Genomic DNA, 20534 nt, shown 5'->3' on the forward strand with positions numbered 1-20534 from the left:
CTATGGAGGTACCTCCCAATTTTAGTTGATGGTTTAATTCTGGCCCCGGGAACGGCAAACTAGTCCCCCAATAACTTCAACAGCAGCCCGATATGAGCACTGTGGCCACGACGCGTCTTTCCAGTAGTTTATCGTTGTTTTAAGTCACAAGATATGGCCTGAGAGGTGTGTCCAGAACGCTTTGACGTCTTTAAACTCGGCTGTCATCTTGCCTGTCCGACTTTGTTAACTTCGTCTAACCCCCCCACCCCCACCCCCACGCAGGCACATTACCGAAATGAGGTGCAATTACTGCGGCAATCAAACTCCATTTCATCTTTATCGGGGTGGCGCTGAGGCGGCGGCGGGGTGGCGCTGAGGCGGCGGGGTGGCGCGCGGTGTGACGGCGCACCGAATCACAAACAAACGGCTCTCCGTCAACGTGTAATTAGAATTAATGCAGCCGACGGCTCCCGACTGGGCGCCGGCGACCCCTTCCCGCGACTCCGGGGGGGTGGTGCCGCGTGTAGATATATAGCAGTTAGACAACGCGTGGCGCCTTTTTGTCGGGAAATCTTTTTAGATATTCGGCGCATCGCAATCGATCATCTTGGACGACGGGAGCCTCCGAGCGGCCACACGGTGGCGTAGCGGTCGGTGTTTTATACTTTCCTGAATTCGCACTTTTGCAAGTACCAGGTATTTTATTACGTTCGACCAATTTTATCCAGATATGTTTTGACATGCCCAAGATGCAAAATATTATTAAACAAAACAAAGAAAATTGCAGCACTATATTATACTTTACTTTTGTTTTTATTTTATCATCAATTTATCATTAATGTATTTTATTATTTAATACTTTCAAATATAATTTACCATAATATTTTTTTGTATATTATTTACAGTATTTTTATATTTTAATAATTTTATTTTGTGTTATTGATAAATATATATTTTAAATATACAATATATTGATTATATTTGATCATTTCTTGGGGTTTTTTGATATTCATTCCTGGATTTATCATATTTATATTTATTGATGTATTATTTTTCTATATGTATGCATTAACGAATGAGGCGAAAATGATACGCGAGTAAAAAAGAAAAACATAAATCACACCAGCATTTCAATAATTCCTCAATAACACAGCGCCAGAGAGATATTCACTTTTAATATACATTTCCTGATTTGTTTTCACCGCCCTCCACCGATATTTGCCTGCCACTCGCTTTTCTTGTCGTCTGATGATCAATCCCCATTTGGCTGTCTTGCTCATTTCCACGGAAATCAATCATCCCAATTCTGCCTTCAGACTTTCAGTAATCCGGGAGCTTTGAGAGGATCCCTTTGGCCTCGGCGCTTTAAAGTCAGCGTCCAGCACGATTTACATTTCTCTGAAAACGTTACCAATGGTTTTTTTTCGAGGGGGATGGGTGGGGGGGGGGGGGGGGGGGGGGGGCTGAAACGGTTTGGATCTGTACTCGTCAAACGGCATTGGCAACGATGAGATTTGACATTTCGGTTGGATTAATTTATTTTTTTTTTGTCGTGGGAATACGTTTTGATATCGAGCTCTGAAGCTGGATCGCTCGCTTTCAAAGACGTTTGGCATTTTAATCTCTTTGCGGCGCGCGGCGCGGTGACATTCGAAGAAGGTGGCGCGAAGTTGGTCGTCTTTCAATTGGAAGGCTGCCGGTTCCATTCCTCGTCCTTGAGCAGGACTCTCAACCCCCAAACGGAATTCAGCATATTTGGGTGAAAGGCGTCCGCCTCAACCAAGTTTTACCACAAACATTGGGACGAACTACATCGACAATGCCGCTACGGAAACTTTTTGGAAACGGCTCGCAAGGTGGAACTTTTTGGAAATGGCTCCCAAGGTGGAACTTTTTGGAAACGGCTACAAAGGTGGAACTTTTTGAAAACACCAATGTTTTTGAAAACGATGTCCGTTTTCACAGAAACGGCAGAAACTCTGAAAGCTGTGTTAGCGTGCCGGCGCCACGTTTACTCGCCAACGTTTTTCAGGTGAAAATGCGTTGTGAGGGTCCGTTTAAACAATGGTGGTCGGAGCCACCGACAAAACGCCATTTTTTTGGGGAAACTGCTCCGACTCCGTCTCCCTGGAAACCAGGGAAGACGCAACGACGGTCTCCATGGAAACCAGGGAAAACACGTATTTTTGAAAATGCACCGACTCTGTAAAGCTGTAAAAACTTGTTCTGCAAATAACAATAATGATAATCAGGATTATTATATTTAATACCACTACATTAATTTTCATTACATATTTTTTTAAATAAAAATATGAATTGTTTAAATTGCTTATAATAATGATAATGATATAATGATATAATAATAATAATAATAATAATAATAATAATAATATCAATAACAATAATAATAAAATAATGATATAATAATAATAATAATAATAATAATAATAATAATAATAATAATAATAATAATAATAACAATAAAAATAATAACAATAGTAATAGTAATAATATAAGCTTTATCATCATCATTATTATTATTATTATAAGCAGTTTTTTTCAAGCGTTCTGCAATTTCGGTGGAAACAAACATCGTTTTCAAAACGTTGCCCGTTGCAAATGCAAAACTTCACGAACCCCCCAGACCCCCCCCCCCTCGATATTTTTCACTGGCGTTAAAACGGGGCTTCTGGGGGGATTTTCTATGTGAGTGACAGGAAAGTCACTCCACAGTTGCGCCCGATGGCCACACTGGTTTGCGAGGAGCCAGAAAGCTGGCGCCGATCGGAGCCCGGCTTGGCACGCGAGTCTGGACACTTTCCTGGAAATATGCGAGGGTGGACCCCCTCCGTCGCCGCGCCGACCAGAACCGCGGTTCGGCTCCAGGAAAAAGGGCGAAGGAGCGCAAGCTGGTGGAAGTGGAGGGGGGGGGGGGGGGGGGGGTCCAGATGGAAGGCGACACTCACACAGTCCCCGGTGAGGACTGAACTGCGCGCCGCGCGCCGTAAAACCAGCATCCCTCGATTTACAATCACTTCCCAAAACTGATGAATAATAAACATACCAGCCTTTTTTCTCCCTTTTCTTATTCTGAAACTTCAGCTCATCTGTGAGACCTCCAGCTGAGTATAAAACATGATCAAAAAAAGAAATAAGACGATCCAAACACTCGCCGCGCGCCGGAGTGCTCAACGCCGCGAACCGCGGGTGAGGAAATAATGACGTTTGAAGTGCCGCGCTGCTTTTGACGCCTTTAACTCGACGGCGCGCGGGATGGATGTAAGGCTCAGTTACTCTACGAGGAGCGTGACCTCGCAATAAGGCTGGTGTCAAATCCCCGGTGAAAGATGCACTCAGCCCTTCTCGTGTAGAAGAAAACTGCCTCATTGTATTTCTATACTGCCAGTTCATAGCTCCGGATATTTGACCGATTTTTTATTTCTATTTTTTCCCCGTAATTGTTTTATTGTGGAGGAAAAAGACACACGAGTCCACAGCGACACAGCGACAATTTCAAAAAGGTAAAATCTATTAATCGTCTTTCTCTAAAGTGTTTAATTTCCTGAGTTTCAAGACCCGTTTGCCCGATGTCCGCCATCTTGGAAAATAAATAAATCAATAAAAAATCAATAATAATCGTCATTGCAACTATAATCATTTGTTTAATAATAAAAAAAAAACAATAGAAAATATTATAAATATTATATAGTTATTGTTTTAATAAAACATTCAACAACTAAACAATTACTTTAATTTTTAAAAAATATGTATTAAAAATAATTAACTACATCATTTGATGGGCTCCACCTGAAAAGGTTGAAGCATTCTGGAAGATGGACGGATGGAGGAATATATTCTGTGTGTGTGTGTGTGTGTGTGTGTGTGTGTGTGTGTGTGTGTGTGTGTGTGTGTGTGTGTGTCTTTCCTCACATTTGACCATGACCATGTAGACGTCGATGGTGCAGATGGGCGGCTGCGGCAGGCGCTCCCCTTTTTCCAGGATGTCGGGGATCTCCCGCGTGGGGATGCCGTCGTACGGCTTGCCCCCGAACGTCATCAGCTCCCAGATGGTGACTCCTGGAGAGAGAACGAGAGAGAGAGAGAGAGAGAGAGAGAGAGAGAGAGAGGACGCCGATTACATGAGCAGGCGCTTGAAAGGCGAGAAGATGGTGGAATTTCTTCCCCCACCCACCACCCCGCCCCCCCCCCCCCCACCGGGACGCACCGTAGCTCCACACGTCGCTCTGGTGGGTGAACTTCCGGTAGTGGATGCACTCCAGAGCCATCCACTTGATCGGCATCTGACGAGAGGAAAACATTCCAAACTTATCTCTCACACCTGAACCATGTAGTTTTGAGATATATCGGGGAGGGGGGGGAAGGGGGGGGGGGGGATCGTTCCGCCCTGCTCGATATCACTCAAGTAGTGTGATTGATTGGATTCCATCCAACCCGGGGTTGGGGTGGGGGGGGGGATCATCGACGTAGTAAGCGAGCTTTTAGGATCCTAAATGAGATTGTATCGGCCGTTTCTCCGTCGCTTGTAGCGGGGGAGCAGGCGGGTCTTCTTGACATTCCCCGACAAGGACGCCGGGCGGCCGTCGCTGTCTTCTGAATGGCCGTACGATTTCCGTATTGACATCCGAGGGGGATTTTTTTCATTTTTTTTCATTTTTAATTTCTATTTTTTTTTTTTTCTCAGATGTCCGTCGAACAAGGCAATTACGGCACCACAACCGCACGCACCGGTCCGCAACGCGCCGGCTCTTGAGGGAAATGAAGAGGAAATGAAACGCTCCGGTGTGAAAATGGAGCACCTTCCGCTTTCATCTCTGTTCATTTACCTCTCGCGCCTATCCCCCCCCCCACCACCCCCCCCGACGCGGATGTGCCGTCAAACAGCTCTCATTAATCCAGGCATCTGTGAGCACCGACCTGGAGTCCATCACTCTGAATGAAGAAGAAGAAGAAAAAAAAAAAAAAAAAGAAAACTCGACGTGGAGTGGACTACCTCCGGGCCCCCGGCGGCGGAATGGAACAGGCCAATTTAATAAAGGGAGTTGATCAGGACAATTTGCGTCGTAAATCTCAAGCGGGCGGAGGAGAAGGGGCTCCTGATGAATGGAGCCGGGGTCCCCGAGCAAAACAAGCTGATTGGAAGCGTGGCGGCGTTTATTTGTTCGGATGGAGTGCTTCGAAATTGGAGCGCAGCAAGATGGAGGTCGGACCGTAAGAGCGTTTGTGTTTGGGAGGCCGTACGTCACAGAGCTCCCGCGGAAAACCTCCATATTTCTTATCTACCTGGGGTTTTTTTTTTTGAAAAGATTTCAGTTTAGATATTTTGATTCGCAGTAAAATCTCACGACAGAGGTGCAATATATCATATATATTTGATATTTTGTTTCGGAAATGTCCCGTGAATGATTTGGAACAGCGACAAATTGGACGATAGAAACGGTAAAAGAGCATCAAAACTCGCCGGTGAATCTTTTTGAAAACAGCTCCTAAAGTGGAAGTTTTGGGCTCTGACGCTGTAGAAATGAGGAGGGGCGCAGAATGTTGGAAACGGGGACAAAAAAACTTTTGGAAAATGGCCCATCTATGCGCGTCTGGGGCAAACGCAACATTTCGAAAAAACACCATTTCCGTGAAAATGGTGGAAAACGCAACTTTTTGAATAAACAACACGTTTTTTTTTAATCAAATCTTCACGGAAATGAGGCCTCGCACACACTGATGGTCGAGATTTAGAGACTTAATTTCCTATTTCTGGGGCAAATGCAACTTTTCGAAAACACCATCTCCGTGAAAATGGTGGAAAAAAGCAACTTTTTGAATAAATTATATATATATTTTTATTGAATCGTCACATAAATGAGGCCTCACACACTGATGGTCGAGATTTAGAGACTTAATTTCCTATTTCTGGGGCAAACGCAACTTTTCGAAAACACCATCTCCGTGAAAATGGTGGAAAAAAGCAACTTTTTGAATAAATTATGTTTTTTTTTATTGAATCGTCATGTAAATGAGGCCTCACACACTCTGATGGTCGAGATTTAGAGACTTAATTTCCTATTTCTGGGGCAAATGCAACTTTTCGAAAACACCATCTCCGTGAAAATGGTGGAAAAAAGCAACTTTTTGAATAAATTATATATTTTTTAAATTGAATCGTCACATAAATGAGGCCTCACACAATGATGGTCGAGATTTAGAGACTTGATTTCCTATTTCAGGGGCAAACGCAACTTTTCGAAAACACCATCTCCGTGAAAATGGTGGAAAAAAGCAACTTTTTGAATATATTATATATTTTTTTTTATTGAATCGTCACATAAATGAGGCCTCGCACACACTGATGGTCGAGATTTAGAGACTTAATTTCCTATTTCTGGGGCAAACGCAACTTTTTGAAAACACCATCTCTGTGAAAATGGTGGAAAAAAGCAACATTTTGAATAAATTATGTTTTTTTTTATTGAATCGTCATGTAAATGAGGCCTCACACACTCTGATGGTCGAGATTTAGAGACTTAATTTCCTATTTCTGGGGCAAATGCAACTTTTCGAAAACACCATCTTCGTGAAAATGGTGGAAAAAAGCAACTTTTTGAATAAATTATATATTTTTTAAATTGAATCGTCACATAAATGAGGCCTCACACACTCTGATGGTCGAGATTTAGAGACTTAATTTCCTATTTCTGGGGCAAACGCAACTTTTTGAAAACACCATCTCCGTGAAAATGGTGGAAAAAAGCAACTTTTTGAATAAATTATGTTTTTTTTTATTGAATCGTCACGTAAATGAGGCCTCGCACACACTGATGGTCGAGATTTAGAGACTTAATTTCCTATTTCTGGGGCAAACGCAACTTTTCGAAAACACCATCTCTGTGAAAATGGTGGAAAAAAGCAACTTTTTGAATAAATTATATATTTTTTATTGAATCGTCACGTAAATGAGGCCTCACACACTCTGATGTTCGAGATTTATAGACTTAATTTCCTATTAAGGTTCTTTTTTTGGACGTTGAACACAAAAAATGCCGCCTGAACATGTGGCGCAGTTCCAACTATGTGACGACTTGCTTGTCTCACACGGAATTGTGATTACAGGTGAACTAAACTGCTGAAAAATCAATCCCCACGCTTCTGCTGCCACACCGGGGGGAAATCATTATTTTAGATACACTGAGTGAATTAGAGAAAAAAAATAAATAAATAAAATGAATAGCAGCTAATATGCAGCTGAAAGATTGTTTTTTTTTTGTTTTTTTTTTGGGGTATGAACTTTCTGAAAACCCTGAATTCAAGATTAATATCAGTTTTTATGTGGGCTCTCAGAAGTGGATGACGCAAGGCTCGAGGCGATGCTCAGCCGGCCTGAATGAGAGACGGAAAACAAAAATAAAGACTCGCAGAAGGAGGAGAAAAAAACAACAACTTTAGAGGTGGTAAATCCATGGGAACAGGGAGGAAAAACACTGCGCTGGACGGAACTGTTTGTTACTGATAGACTAAGCCTCACCGGCGTCCACGGGGCTGTAAACAGTGCAAAGGAGGCTTTAAGGGCAGTAAACACGCCGGATTTAAAGTTAACAAATTTGGCTCACGTCACTCATCTGACTGCTGATGGTTTATTTAGGACTCGGCAGAACAAACGGACCAACTGGCCCGATGGAAAGAGCAACATGGCGTACTCCGAGTTGTTGTTTGGGTTTTGTACAAGAGCCTCGGTTTTGATGAACGAGAATGATGTCTGTCGGTGTTCGGTCCTCTTATACATGTCGTATAAGTGCAACACTTCACGTGGGTTTTTACGAACCAGGAATACTTCATAACTCTGGGGTCGATGGAGGAACGGTGGGATTTTGATTATATGCTGAGATGTGAAAATTATTCTAACATCTGCAAAAGAAAGTCTCCATTTGTGACAATTTACACAAAGAACACACTCAGAAACAAGAGACGCATGTGGTCTTACTTCCTGGTTAACTTCCTGTTTAGTTTCTGGTCTGCTTCCTGGTTTGCTTCCTTGTTGACTTTCTGGTCGACTTCCTGGTTTACTTCCTGTTTTCTTCCCCGGTTTATGTCCTGGTTCACTTACTGATTTACTTCCAGTCTGCATCCAGTCCTATGTCCTAGTTCCTATCTTGGTTTCCTTTGTTTTTCACTTCCTGGTTCACTTCCTTTTTTACTTCCTGGTATAGTTCCTCATTCACTTCCTGGCTCACATCCTGGTCCGCTTTCTGGTTTACTCTCTGATTCACTTCCTTTTTTTACTTTTGGCTCAATGTTTCTCTTCTTGTTTTACTTCCTTTTTCACTTCATGATATATTTCCTCATTCACTTCCTAGTCTACTTCCTGGTTCACATATTGGTTTAGATTCTTGGTTTGCTTACTTTTTCACTTCCTGTTATATTTCCTCATTCACCTCCTGGTCTACCTCTTGGTGCACTTCCTAATTACGTCCTTGTTGACATCCTGGTTTAGTTTTTCATTTACTTTCTAGTTCACTTTTTTTGAGTACTGGCTCACATCCTGGTCTAATACCTGGTGTTTTTCCCCATTCACTTCCTGGTTTGTGTTCTGGTCTATTTCCTGGACGATTTTACTTCCTGGTTCACTTTATAGTCTACATCCTGGTCTAATTCCTGGTAATTTTCCTCATTCACTTCCTGGTTCACTTCCTGGTCTATGTCATGGTTCATATCCTGGTTCATGTGCTTGTCTATTTCATGGTATATTTCATAATTTAATTCCTGTTTCATTTTCTAGTCTACTTCCTGGTAATTTCGTCACAATTTTCCTTATTCACTTCCTGATTTATGTCCTGGTCTAGTTCATGGTATATTTCATAATTTACATCCTGGTTCACTTCCTGGTCTACATCCTAGTTTATGTCCTGGTCTATTTCCCAATATATTTCAAAATTTACTTCCTGGTTTACTACTTGGTTTATGCCCTGGTTTACTTCCTAGTATATTTCACAATTTCCTTCCTGGTTCACTTTCTGGTCTACTTCCTAGTTTATGTCCTGGTCTATTTCCTGATATGTTTCATAATTTACTTCCTGTTTCACTTTTTGGTCTACTTCCTGGTTCACTAACTATTTTATGCCCTGGTTTACTTAGTGGTCATTTTCCTCATTCACTTCCTGGTTCACATCCTGGTTTATGTCCCGGTCTATTTCATGGTTTATTTAACAATTTACTTCCTGGTTCACTTTCTGGTCTGCTTCCTGATTAACTTCCTGTTTCACTTTCCGGTCTGCTTCCTGATTTACTTCCTGTTTCACTTTCCTTCTGATTCCTGTTTCACTTCCTGGTCTACTTCCTCTTACACTTCCTCACTCAGTTCGCGGCTCTACTTCCTGTTGCTTCGCTCATTCGGCGCATGTATACACACACACACACACACAAAGATACGCACACGCCTCCACTTACACCAACCTTTCCCCCGTCGGCGTTGTACTCCTTCTCGTCGGCGTCCAGGAGTCGCGCCAGGCCGAAGTCGGTGATCTTGATGTGATTGGGCGACTTCACCAGCACGTTCCGAGCCGCCAGATCCCGGTGCACCAGCCGCCTCTCCTCCAGGTACATCATCCCCTGGGAGGGACAAGCCAAACAGAGACGACCATGAATCGTCTCGTGGGGTTCGCTCATCATTTACTTCACGGCGGCGCGGGATCGTCCATGCGGTAAATGTCAGCGCCAACATAAAGTTATTGTCATAACCCTCATCATCATTAACCGCACGTCCTCGCAGACATTTAGACGCGAGCTCCGCGTCGTCCCTCGCAGCTCAGAGAGACAGAGAATCCTCGCTGCATCGCAGACGTGTCAGGGAGTCAGAAGCTTTTTAAGAAAAAAAAAAATACACCGGCGGTACCGCTCACATCAAAATTCCTGGAACAAAACTCCACACTGTGAGATTACCGACGAGCAGATACACGGGACGTCAGCGATATTACTGGGTTTTGCACATTTCTGCAACGTCGAGCGCTCTCGCAGATTAGAAATGATGAAATCTGAGAGTTCAGCAGCACGACTGGTGAAGATCTCGATCCTCTTGGTGTGGGAACTGTTGCAGTGTTGTTAAAAACACTCTGCAATCATCTGAAAACCATCGTACAGTGAAGGAAATGGCAAGAGGAAGTTATAATGTGTTTGTTTTACAGTCATTTTTAACTATTTCAAAAACAATTTCCCATCTTATTCCAATAAAATCACATGACAAGTGGACAACTTTATAACAACACTGTATTAAAGCTTAATAAATGTAATAAGAGTAATAAGAGTAAAATATTTATGACAATCATGATTGACTCATGATTCATGATGACTATCCGCATCAACGATACCTGTTTACAAATAAGTAAATCACACAAAACCTGCAAAAGTCCCTCACTTCCATGGTGACTAAGATGGAGCGCTTTCAAAAAGTGGTCGTTCAAAACATTGCATTTTTCCCGTTTTCACAGAGAATGAGTCGGAGCATTTTCAAAAAAGTTGCGCTCTCCCCGTTGTCACAGAGACGAAGTTGGAGCGCTTTCAAAAACTTGAGTTTTCCCCCGCATTTCAATAGAGATGCAACATTTTCAAAAAGTTGTGCTCTCCCCGTTGTCACAGAGACGAGGTTGGAGCGCTTTTAAAAACTTGTGTTTTCCCCACAATTCAATAGAGATGGACCTTTTTAAAAAAGTTGCGTTTTCCCCGTTGTCACAGAGACTAGGTTGGAGCGTTTTCATAAAGTTGCATTTTCAGTGGCTCCGAGCGCCGCTTTCGTACAACCCCACCCCCAAAACGCAACCAAAAGTTTCCCCCCCTTTTTTCGCCTGAAACCGCTCACAGCACAAGTTTCTTTCTTCTGGAAGTAACGACACGACACTCCGGCGATTTACCGGCGTCAACTCGCCGCTCCGCCGCGTGTCCAACCGGCTCAGGTTGTACCGTCAATATCTACCGTGGAATCATCTTGTTCAGTCATGGCTGTGATTGGTTCTCTGACATGTTGCCTTCGCACCCCTCTGTAATTGGGGCCATTTTCAAGGCGGCTGAGCAGACGGCGAAGAATGGATGTCTTACCAGTTAACGTTGATTATGAACGCCCGGTGAGCAGAGCAACAAAAAAAAACAACGACAAAGGACTTTGCTATGGCGCGTTAATCCGTTGCTCAATGGGCCGGACGGAACCGAACGAGAATCTCGCATGTGAGGATACCTTCGCCGACACACAGACGTCTGTCTTCTGTCGTCTTTCTCCGCTAAATCAAAACGGCCAGACGGGGCAAGGCAGACGGGGCAAGGCCGGGGCAAGTGAAGTGTATTAGAGTGGATGTTAAACAAGTGGATGCCGCTTCACGGTGGGGATCAATAAAAAAAAAAAAAAACGCTGGGCGAGAAGGGAGGCAGTCATCGCACGCAGCAGACGATGAAAAATTGAAACCAAGGCTCAATGCCGCCGCCGCTATCATCGGCCATTTGGAATACTTAGCCACACAATACTGTATATATGTGTGTGTGTGTGTGTAAAGGGGGGGGAGTTGTTGTGTTGAAAAGCGCCCCCCCCACCACCACCACCACCACCCCGCGTGCCACCGCCTCCCAGACAAATGTGAGGATAAATCGATAGCGCCAACGTCTGGCTCGCCGAGCCCCCATCCATCATCCGCCGGCCTCGCGGAGACAGGAGGTTGCAGACCACCCAGAGACCACCTGTACGTACAATCCACACGCGTTTGTCCGATATTTCTACCCGTCAATCCGTCTCTTCTCGCTCCTTCCCCCCCCGCCAAACACTCTTTTTACCCAACGTGTATTTAAAATAAGATTTGCTCCGAGGAGGTTGGGGCAGGCGATCGATAACAATGCTGATTACAATAAGCCCGAAGACGACCGCGAAATATTTATCCCCTCCAATGCCGAAGTCGAGAGAAATTAGGAATCAATGGCCCACACAGTCCATTAATACACTTCGACTTAGAAGTGACGGGGCAATGAGGGGACTGACAAGAGGGAGGGGGTGGGTGGGTGGGTGGGGGGGGGGGGGGGGGGGGGCATACGAAGGAGCCAATTAATTTTCATCCACCCTGGGCAGTAAACACCAGCGTCCCAGTGGAGGACATCGGAGGTGGGGGGGGGGGGGGGGTTCAAGATGGTCGCGGTGATTGTGCCGCTTTAATACTGCTTAACCGGGACGATCCCCGGAGTCCGGCCAAATTAAGAAAGGAGATTGGATAATTTGCGATTACATAGCCTGTTGATCGCGCGAGGAGCTAATTTAAAAACCCGCCAAGGTTTGGAGAGCACCTCGGGTCAGAACTCGCCGGCGAAATCGACTTCACGTTCCGCGGCTTTTCCCGGAGAGGACGGCGGTGGAAACGGCAGAGCGGTCGGGTGTCTCTGTGGCCGTGGGCTCAAAAACTCATATGTCCAGGACCAGAGACAAGACAGAGACGGACATTTTTTTTATTGCGCTTTGGACGTCCGTTTACATGACGGTGCTCGGAGCCACTGAAAATGTAACTTTAAAAAAAAATAATAAAAAAATGGAAGGTGGAACTTTTCAAAAAGGCTCAGATTCCGTCGCCGTAGAAACAGGAGGGAAATGCAACTTTTCGAAAAAGCTTGGTCTCCATGGAAAGGTGATGACACAACTTTTTGACACCGTTCCGTCTCCATGGAAACCGGGGGTAAAACGCAACTTTTTGAAAACATTACCCCTTTGCCTCCTTGGGAGAGGGTGGAAAGCCAACTTTTCAAAATGCACTGACTCCGTTTCCGTGGGGGAAAAAAAGGGGATATGCAACTTTTCGAAAGGCGACTTTGTCGAAAAAGTCCAGACTCGGTCTCCCGGCCAAACGGAGGAAAAGGCAACTTAGTTTTTTCTGCACATGCTCAGTAGATGGACATATTTATTTATTTATAGACGTAGTAACAGTAGTAACAATCCAGATTTATCCTGTGTTCTCACATTGTTATTGAATGATTAAAAAAAAAACAACATTAAAATAACCTGACTAACACTTAAAAAAACTGTCTGGTTTCGGATTATGAAAGACTTTTAGTGGCAAAATCTGACCAACTTATCTTTCTTCTATATACGTTCATGATTCCATCCACTGCTTCACGAAGCTTCAAACACCAAAAGGCAACTTAAGTTGATCAATCAGCCAAAGTGCCTACGAAAGGCTTCTATTTTGTAGGTCAAACCAGCGGCTTGAATTAATAGTATTTACAGCGTCTCCAAAACCCAAAAAGAAGTAAAAAAAAAAAATAAAAACGTCTTTATGCTTTCTCTCTCAGTAATTATTTCCCTGCGCAGGAGGAGGCGAGCGCCGGGCCGCAGCGCTCAAAGATCAACTTCCTGCTCAGAGCTGACCTTCAAGAGAAAGGATGATGTTCGCCGCGATGTATTAAAAAGAAGAAGAAGAAGAAGAAAACATGTGGTCTTTTACGAGTTCAATAAAAGGCAGGCAGCTAATAAAGACGTCCAACGTTTTCCTTACAAAAAGTGACTTACATGAACAGCGACTGTGCTTTATTGACATCGCCGAAGCTCCCAGGTCGTCGGGTTCACACGGCGAACCACCGTCGTCACGTTCGTATGAATTCAAACCTGTTTTTTTTTTTTGTTTTTTTTATAAAAAGCGATTCCCAGCAGCTGTCACGACCGAGCCAAAGATTTTATTTATTTTTATTTTCACTGGAGCATTAAGGTTAAGGGCCCACTAGCGCTGCTGCACAACCCCGGATGACCCCGGCGCTATGTTTCAAGCCCTCGGAGGATGGAGTGCTGCAATTTGAAATATTCAAACTTTCTCACAATACCCCCCCCCCCCCCAAAAAAAAGAAAAAAAAAAAAAGTTCTACATGTAACTTTTCAAAAGCCGTTTGGCCGAGACCTTTGCGAAAGTGTGCTTTAGGACAAGTCACTGCTGTCACCCACTCTATGAGCCTGCTGCCAGTTTAACATCCATACATTCTGTAGATTGGAAAACGATTCCACCAGTCGTCCCGTGAAGCATTTTTTTTTTTTTTTTTTTTTTTTTTTTTAAATCGCTGCCACTCGCTTATGTTGAATTGTTGGTTTTCCCCTCAGTAAAAATGCCTCGAAATGACTGTTCTGCCATAAATATACGATTAAATTGAATTAAGTTATTATGTGCCAATAACAATTAGAGATGATCAACTTGCTACTTTAGCAAATAAACAAATTAAAGCCATTTATTAAAATTTTCTCTCAACTGCAAATGTATTTAAACAGTTAACACACCCTCAGTTTTTTTCTTTAAGACTTTCTCTTTTGTTGCAAATGAGCAATTTGAGATAACGGCACGATACACGATGTTTATGTTCTGGAGTTTTTTTGTGAAATCTAAAAAGAAAAGATATTAAAACAGTTGTGGTAACAATTTGAGGTTTGAGGCCTGAAGTACACATATAATTAGCTTATATTCAAATTTCCACGTTTAAGTACATTTTTAAAGGGGTCCTGGTAGACGTACCAATTCTTAAGATTTATTAGGAAAAATAAATAAATAAATAAATAAGTTAAACATGGAGGCTCGTTCTGACCCTTTTTTCATAACGCAACTTCGTCTTGCGAGATTACATGAGAGATTTTGACTGGTCGTGACAATGGGGTTCATGTTTATAGCTACTAGTTAGTGGTTAGCGGCTGAAATTAATAAACAAAACGAAAAAAAAACAAACAAATGTGGCGCCGTCCACACAACAATCCACGCCGCAGAGAATTAAAACGAAACCCAGAGTCATTTGTAAATCACACGGTGTTCAAAGTTTATACTAGTAACGTTAGCCCGTAGCGGCTAACCGCTACGGCTAAATTTAACGGAGGTCGCCTGCCTTTTGGGCGATTCTAGTTAATCCCAAAATAAAGAATTTGTTAAAAAAAACTTCAGCCACTTAATCTCCAGATTCTCAGGCAAGTTTTCAACTGAGATTCAACATTAGTATACATGTTTTAACAAGGAGATGACTCATTTAATCTTATCTCGGTCTCATATTCGCAGTACTGTTAGCTTCCGTGCTATTACCTACCATGTCAGGTGGCAAATTGACAAACACGTTGGAATGACCCTCTACATAAGTGATGTTATTTTTGTGGCAGCAATGAGAGGGACTAAAAGAAGAAAACAAGACAGAGCCTGAATGTAAATACACCATAAACAATGCATGTTGGGGAGCTAAAAAACAAAGAAAAGAAAAAAAAAAAAAAACGCTTTGTAAATGTTTCATGAGGCGCGAAATGCACTGAAACCTTGTTTGCGAGACCTCAAGGGCACGGTGCGTTTCGGCGAGACGGCGAACGAGTGCAAACACGAAGTTTTGCCTCCAGGAGTAACTTTCCTCGAGGCGCCTTTTTCAGCGCCGCGTCGGATCAAGAGCGCCGGGGCGCCCGCAACTTGCGGGGGTAACCACGGCAACCGCGGCTCTTGTTTTGCACGCTCACCTGAGACGTGCAAGGTACTACGACATCTGGTATGGCGGACCGCTTGAACATTTGTGTAAAAAAAAAAACACAATAAAAACACGAGTTTCCAGGTGATTTTCTTCCTACGTAAAGGTAATATTCCTTTTTTTCTTTTCCGGCTAAACGACTCCTGAGAGGAAGAGCCTTGTTCTGAATAGTTTCTTTGTAGTTTATCCTCCTCTGACCCGACGCTGGCTGCCATGCGAGATAAAAAAAAAAAAAAAGAAATCTCATTTTTTAAACAGTGGTTGAAGGTCTTTTTCATCTCGGCGGGGTCCTGAATTGTTTACGGGGGCTAAAACGTCTTCTGAAGCAGGCAACAGATGAGGTCAGGGCCGGTCTGCGACCCATTAGCACCTTCTTCTCTCTCTAAAGAGTCTTCGGTTACGCGGGGAAAAAACAAGAGGATGAAACCAAGCATGTCCAGGAAGGAGTTGGGAGTAGCGGTGAACCCCAGCGGGGGGGGGGGGGGGAGGCGAGAGATGCTGCCGAATAAAAAGATGTTGGGTATAAAGGAGAGCGGCGGGAAGGTGAGTGGTGGACGGACATGACGGCGTTCAAGTCGGGGTCGTGGACCCGTCTGGCGTTCGACCGAAATGTTCCAAACAAGATCCGTGCGCTTTATTTATTTACTTGGGGGAGTAAATCATTTTAAATGAACACACTCTTCTCGGCGGTATCCATCAAATTGACGAAAGAAAAGGCGAAGGGGAGAAGCCGGGTTTTCCAAAGGGAATAAGAATGCGACGCGTCTGTTTCCGGCGGGAGCGATAAGAGGCCCCCTACCACCCACCTGCTGGCGTTAGTCCGCCCCGCCGCCCCCCCGCCGCCGCCGCCGCCGCCCTGCCGAATGGGTGAGGAAGCAGCAACAATGCGAGCAATATGGGACTGTCCGCACGCCGAGAACTGGGACCAGCGCGATAAGGAGCGCGCACAATGGCTCCGCTCAGGTGGTGCAGGTGGTCGTCTGTCATGCGCCGTGTGCGGCGCCGGAGATAGAAGGGAAACGCTTTCCCACCGAGCTGGCAGCCTCCAGGGCGCCGGCAACACACTCGTTTGTGTGGAGTGTGTGGGAGAAAGAGGTAGAGGGGGGGTAAATAGACCGAAGAATGGAGCCAGTCTCTTTAATCATTCAGAATTCTTTCAGAAATATTGATATAGAAGTTTGGGTTTCATTTACATATCCGGTTTTGGAAAAGTAACCAATGCGGTGCGGAATGGCTTCGGTTCATATATGCTTCCATGGTCAGTGTGATTTTTTTTGGGGGGGGGGGGGGATATATGTGTGGCTCTAGTGTCAAACTCACACACGAGGGGCTTTTTGTGTTTCTGAATCCAAGCAGTGCCTTTTGATGCAGTTTAGCACACAACCGAGATTTATATGGATCCTAAATTCACAAGATATTTACCAGTGTGCCTCGAACAAACGGAGTAGAGCTTTTTTTTTCCCCCCAAATCTCATCATGTTAGGGACCTGATGCCAATTAAGCAGTGAGAAATGGGAACCTAAAAAAAAAAACCCCAAACAGACGAGTCGGCTTTTCAACATACGTTTGACACGTTTCAAGCGGATTCTCCCAGAGTCATCATGACGTTGGACATTTATTTATTCATTTATTATACAGGACAACCCGTTTGCGAGGGGAACCTGCTTTTCTAAAGAGAAGATGATAAACACCCTCTTTCTCAAAGCCTTTAGGCAAAGAACACGGTCGGAGTCTGTACTGATCGCCAAGCGACCATCGTGCAAACTACGACCATCTCAGGTCTGTTTTCTTAGTCGGCCGCCTATTGGAAGGTGGAGGAATAGCAGAAATTCCGAACAATTTGAAGCCCAGTATAATGCCGTGGTCATGAGATTTACAAGTTTAATCGGGTTCAAAAGAAACAATCATCCAACCGGTTAGTGCATTCATAACCAAAAGAGCCATTTCCGCCCATTGTTCACGGAAACCGAAGGGGTACCTTCGAAACAAAGACAACGGTATATACTGGGCTCAGATGGTAGTGTGGTCGTCTCTCAATCGGAATGTTGCAGGGTTTTCTTTTTTCAGTTTGAGGTAAACTAAGAAAAAACTATTTCCCTGCCGCTTTTTATTGGCGAGCCAGCCAAGGAGTGGCCTCGCCTCATTCTAGAGCCATAGGTCTACAAGCTGGGACTCTTTAGTTCCTCTGTATTGGCTCTCTGAAGCTTTACAAATATTATATATCAATGAACAATTTTCAATCTATTATCTTTTTATTTAATTTTATCTGCATAATTGGCTTATTTAAAAAAAGACTGCCTGCTAAAATGGTTCGAAAGGCTCAAACTGGTAAAATTACAAAAAAATCTGAAATAAAGTGTTGAAACGATTGAACCCCCCCCCCCCCCAAAAAAAAAATATCAAAAAATGGAGCAAAAATAGGTTAAAAAAGTAAAAATGGCTAAAATATGTTTAAAAAAAATTGTCCAAAGTTAAAATGGCTAAAACAACCAAAGTAGCTGAATCAATTAAAATAGGCTAAAAATGCTACAAACTGTGAAAGGAGCTAAAAAATCTCAAAATAAGTGACGGTAGATTGGCTGAAAAAAATTAAAATAAATAAATAAATAAATCAACAATGGCTCGAAAACAGGTCAAAAGGTTAAAATTGCTGCGTCAACATTTTTAAGACTGCCAAACTAGCTGAATCAATCTAAGATGGGTAAAAAGGTTTAAACGGCTAAATTAATACGAAACTGTCGTCACGAGACATCATGAATGTACGTTTCTCGGAACTCCAAAAAAAAACCCACGACAACCCTGAGCCTCCGGGGGGGGTTTGGATGGTTAATGAACGACGCCGCTGAATGTGACATAATGTGACATCGATAACGACGGCTCAGCGGCGTGCGCGGCCGCCGGGGTGGCGCCCCATTTCCTCCCCATCCAGCCGCTGTGGACGCAAAGAGCAGGGAAGACTGTACCTATCTATCAACCTGAGTGTGTGTGTGTGTGTGTGTGTGTGTGTGTGTGTGTGTGTGTGTGTGTGTGATATTTGAAAGGTGAGTGAGCCAAAGCAGGAGAGGGTGAAATCCCCCCACACACACACACACACACACACACACACACACCACCCCTCCACCACCAGCGGGAATATTTTAGAAACAGCGTGGGAACTTATCAGATGTCTTCCCGCTTCCCTCCTTAATTATTTCTCGAAACTCACGTGAAAATTAAAAAAAAAAAAAAAAAAGAAAAAAAAAGAAAGTCGTGTTACCGTGATCCGAACTCTCCGGTGGAACACAAAGATCCCTTCCAAAATGTCACTGTGCAGGCAATAAAAGACCACTGCTGGCAAATTTACATGAGCAAATGTCAATAAATCTTTTGGCTGCTGCAATGGAATTAAAGGAGGGAGGAGAAAGAAAAAAAAAAAAAAAAAAAGCAACTTTGTAATCAGTCAGATAAATTTCATGTCTTTTGAGTAAAGACGGTGATTCTACTGTAAACCTGCAGGAGAATAAAAGAGAGGAGAAAAAAAAAAAAGAAAAGTCCTGCTATTGAATCGATAATTAGCTCAACAAAGGGTGACATTTGCAGCGGCGGATGCTAAATGTCAACGCGGGGTGACGACACCATCCAAGCATCAATTAACAGCACTGGAGTGTGGTGTGTGTGTGTGTGTGTGTGTGGGGGGGGGGGGGGGGGGGGGGGGGGGGGGTGATGACGGGTTCCGTCGGCAGAGCGGCCGACAGGTGAGCCAGCGCTATGAGGGAAAAGAAAGACAATCAGGACATCAGATGAGCGCCGCGCTGGGTAATGCCTATAATTTGTCCGCCGCTTGCCGTCACGTTGAGAAGTTGTCATTTTTAATCACAGCGGATAATTACGGGACGGAGTCGTCGCTCGGTTCCTGCGAGACCGTCGGCTTGCCGCTCGGGAGGAACCGTCCATTGTTCTGTTGACACGTGGACACCATCCAGGGTACTGAGACACGGAGGCGCCGTTTACGCAAAGTTTTCAAGCGAAAACGCCAAAAACGTGACGCGTTTTGGGGAACTGGAGCCACTAAAAACGCAACTTTTTGAAAACGCTGTGACTGTGTGGAAACGGGGAAATAAACCCGGTCCCCGTGGAAATTGGAAAACACAACTTTTTGAAAACCCTTCTGACTCCATTTCTGTGGAAACGGGAGAAAACGCAACTTTTTGAAAACGCTTCTGACTCCATTTCTGTGGAAACGGAGAAAACGCAACTTTTTGGAAACGCTCTGACTATCTCCGTGGAAACAGGAGAAAATGCAAACTTTTTTGAAGTTGCTCTGAGTTTGAAAACACTTCAGTGTCGTGTAGACAGGAGAAAACACAACTTTTAAAATGTTTTGACTCCGACTCCATGTAAATGAGAGAAAAGGCGACTTTTTCCAAAACGTTTTGACTCCGTCTCCGTGTATATGGGGAAAAACTACTAACTTTTCCAAAATGCTCCAACTCCATGGAAACGGAGTAAAACGCAACTTTCGGGAAAATGCTCCGGGGACACACCTTTTTTGAAGACACTCCCGACCCCATCTACACATAAACTTAAAAAAAAAACGCTCAGACCGTGTCTACACGTAAACCGCAACTTTTTGAAAATGCATGGCGTGGCTGATTATTGTGTTCAGCGTTTCCATGGAAACATCCATCACTTTTCAAAATCCGTGCCTCTTTAAAAACGCCCGAAACGTCTTGTCCTCAGTCTTTCCGAGGCAAACCCGAATTCTCCAGAACATTTGATGGAACTCATGTATGAAATTAAAAAGCGTTCACGGGAGGACTTTTTTTTTTTTTTTTACCCGAGGCTCAAACACATGAAACAAGGATCCAAATATTTAAGTCCCTTCGACTTTCAAGCCAATCAGCGGCCTTCACGGGTTTTATTTATTTATTTTTTTTGTTGTTTTGTTTTTTCCTGCAATTTAAAATGTGTTTGATTTATTCAGGTTTACCGTGGAACAAAACAGGGTGATTTCAATACACTGCCTCTTGTTTGTTTTCTAACAAGGCTGCTGCCATGAGAGAAAATGAAAACCTGATTGC

General features: G+C 43.7%; 1 protein-coding gene across 1 annotated transcript in view; it reads right to left on the bottom strand.

Annotated features, from left to right (window-relative positions):
• LOC308127674 (receptor tyrosine-protein kinase erbB-4-like) overlaps positions 1-20534 on the bottom strand; it is a gene marked incomplete at both ends in the record, with an annotated part of 287554 nt that overhangs the window by 9549 nt on the left and 257471 nt on the right. The window contains 3 exons of the mRNA XM_080492871.1: positions 3913-4059; positions 4208-4283; positions 9436-9597. Coding sequence (XP_080348997.1) covers positions 3913-4059; positions 4208-4283; positions 9436-9597 — 385 coding nt within the window. The remainder of the gene's footprint in view (positions 1-3912; positions 4060-4207; positions 4284-9435; positions 9598-20534) is intronic.

Source organism: Lipophrys pholis (genome assembly GCF_963383615.2).
Source record: "Lipophrys pholis genome assembly, chromosome: 23".
In the NCBI taxonomy this organism is placed as follows: Eukaryota; Metazoa; Chordata; class Actinopteri; order Blenniiformes; family Blenniidae; genus Lipophrys; species Lipophrys pholis.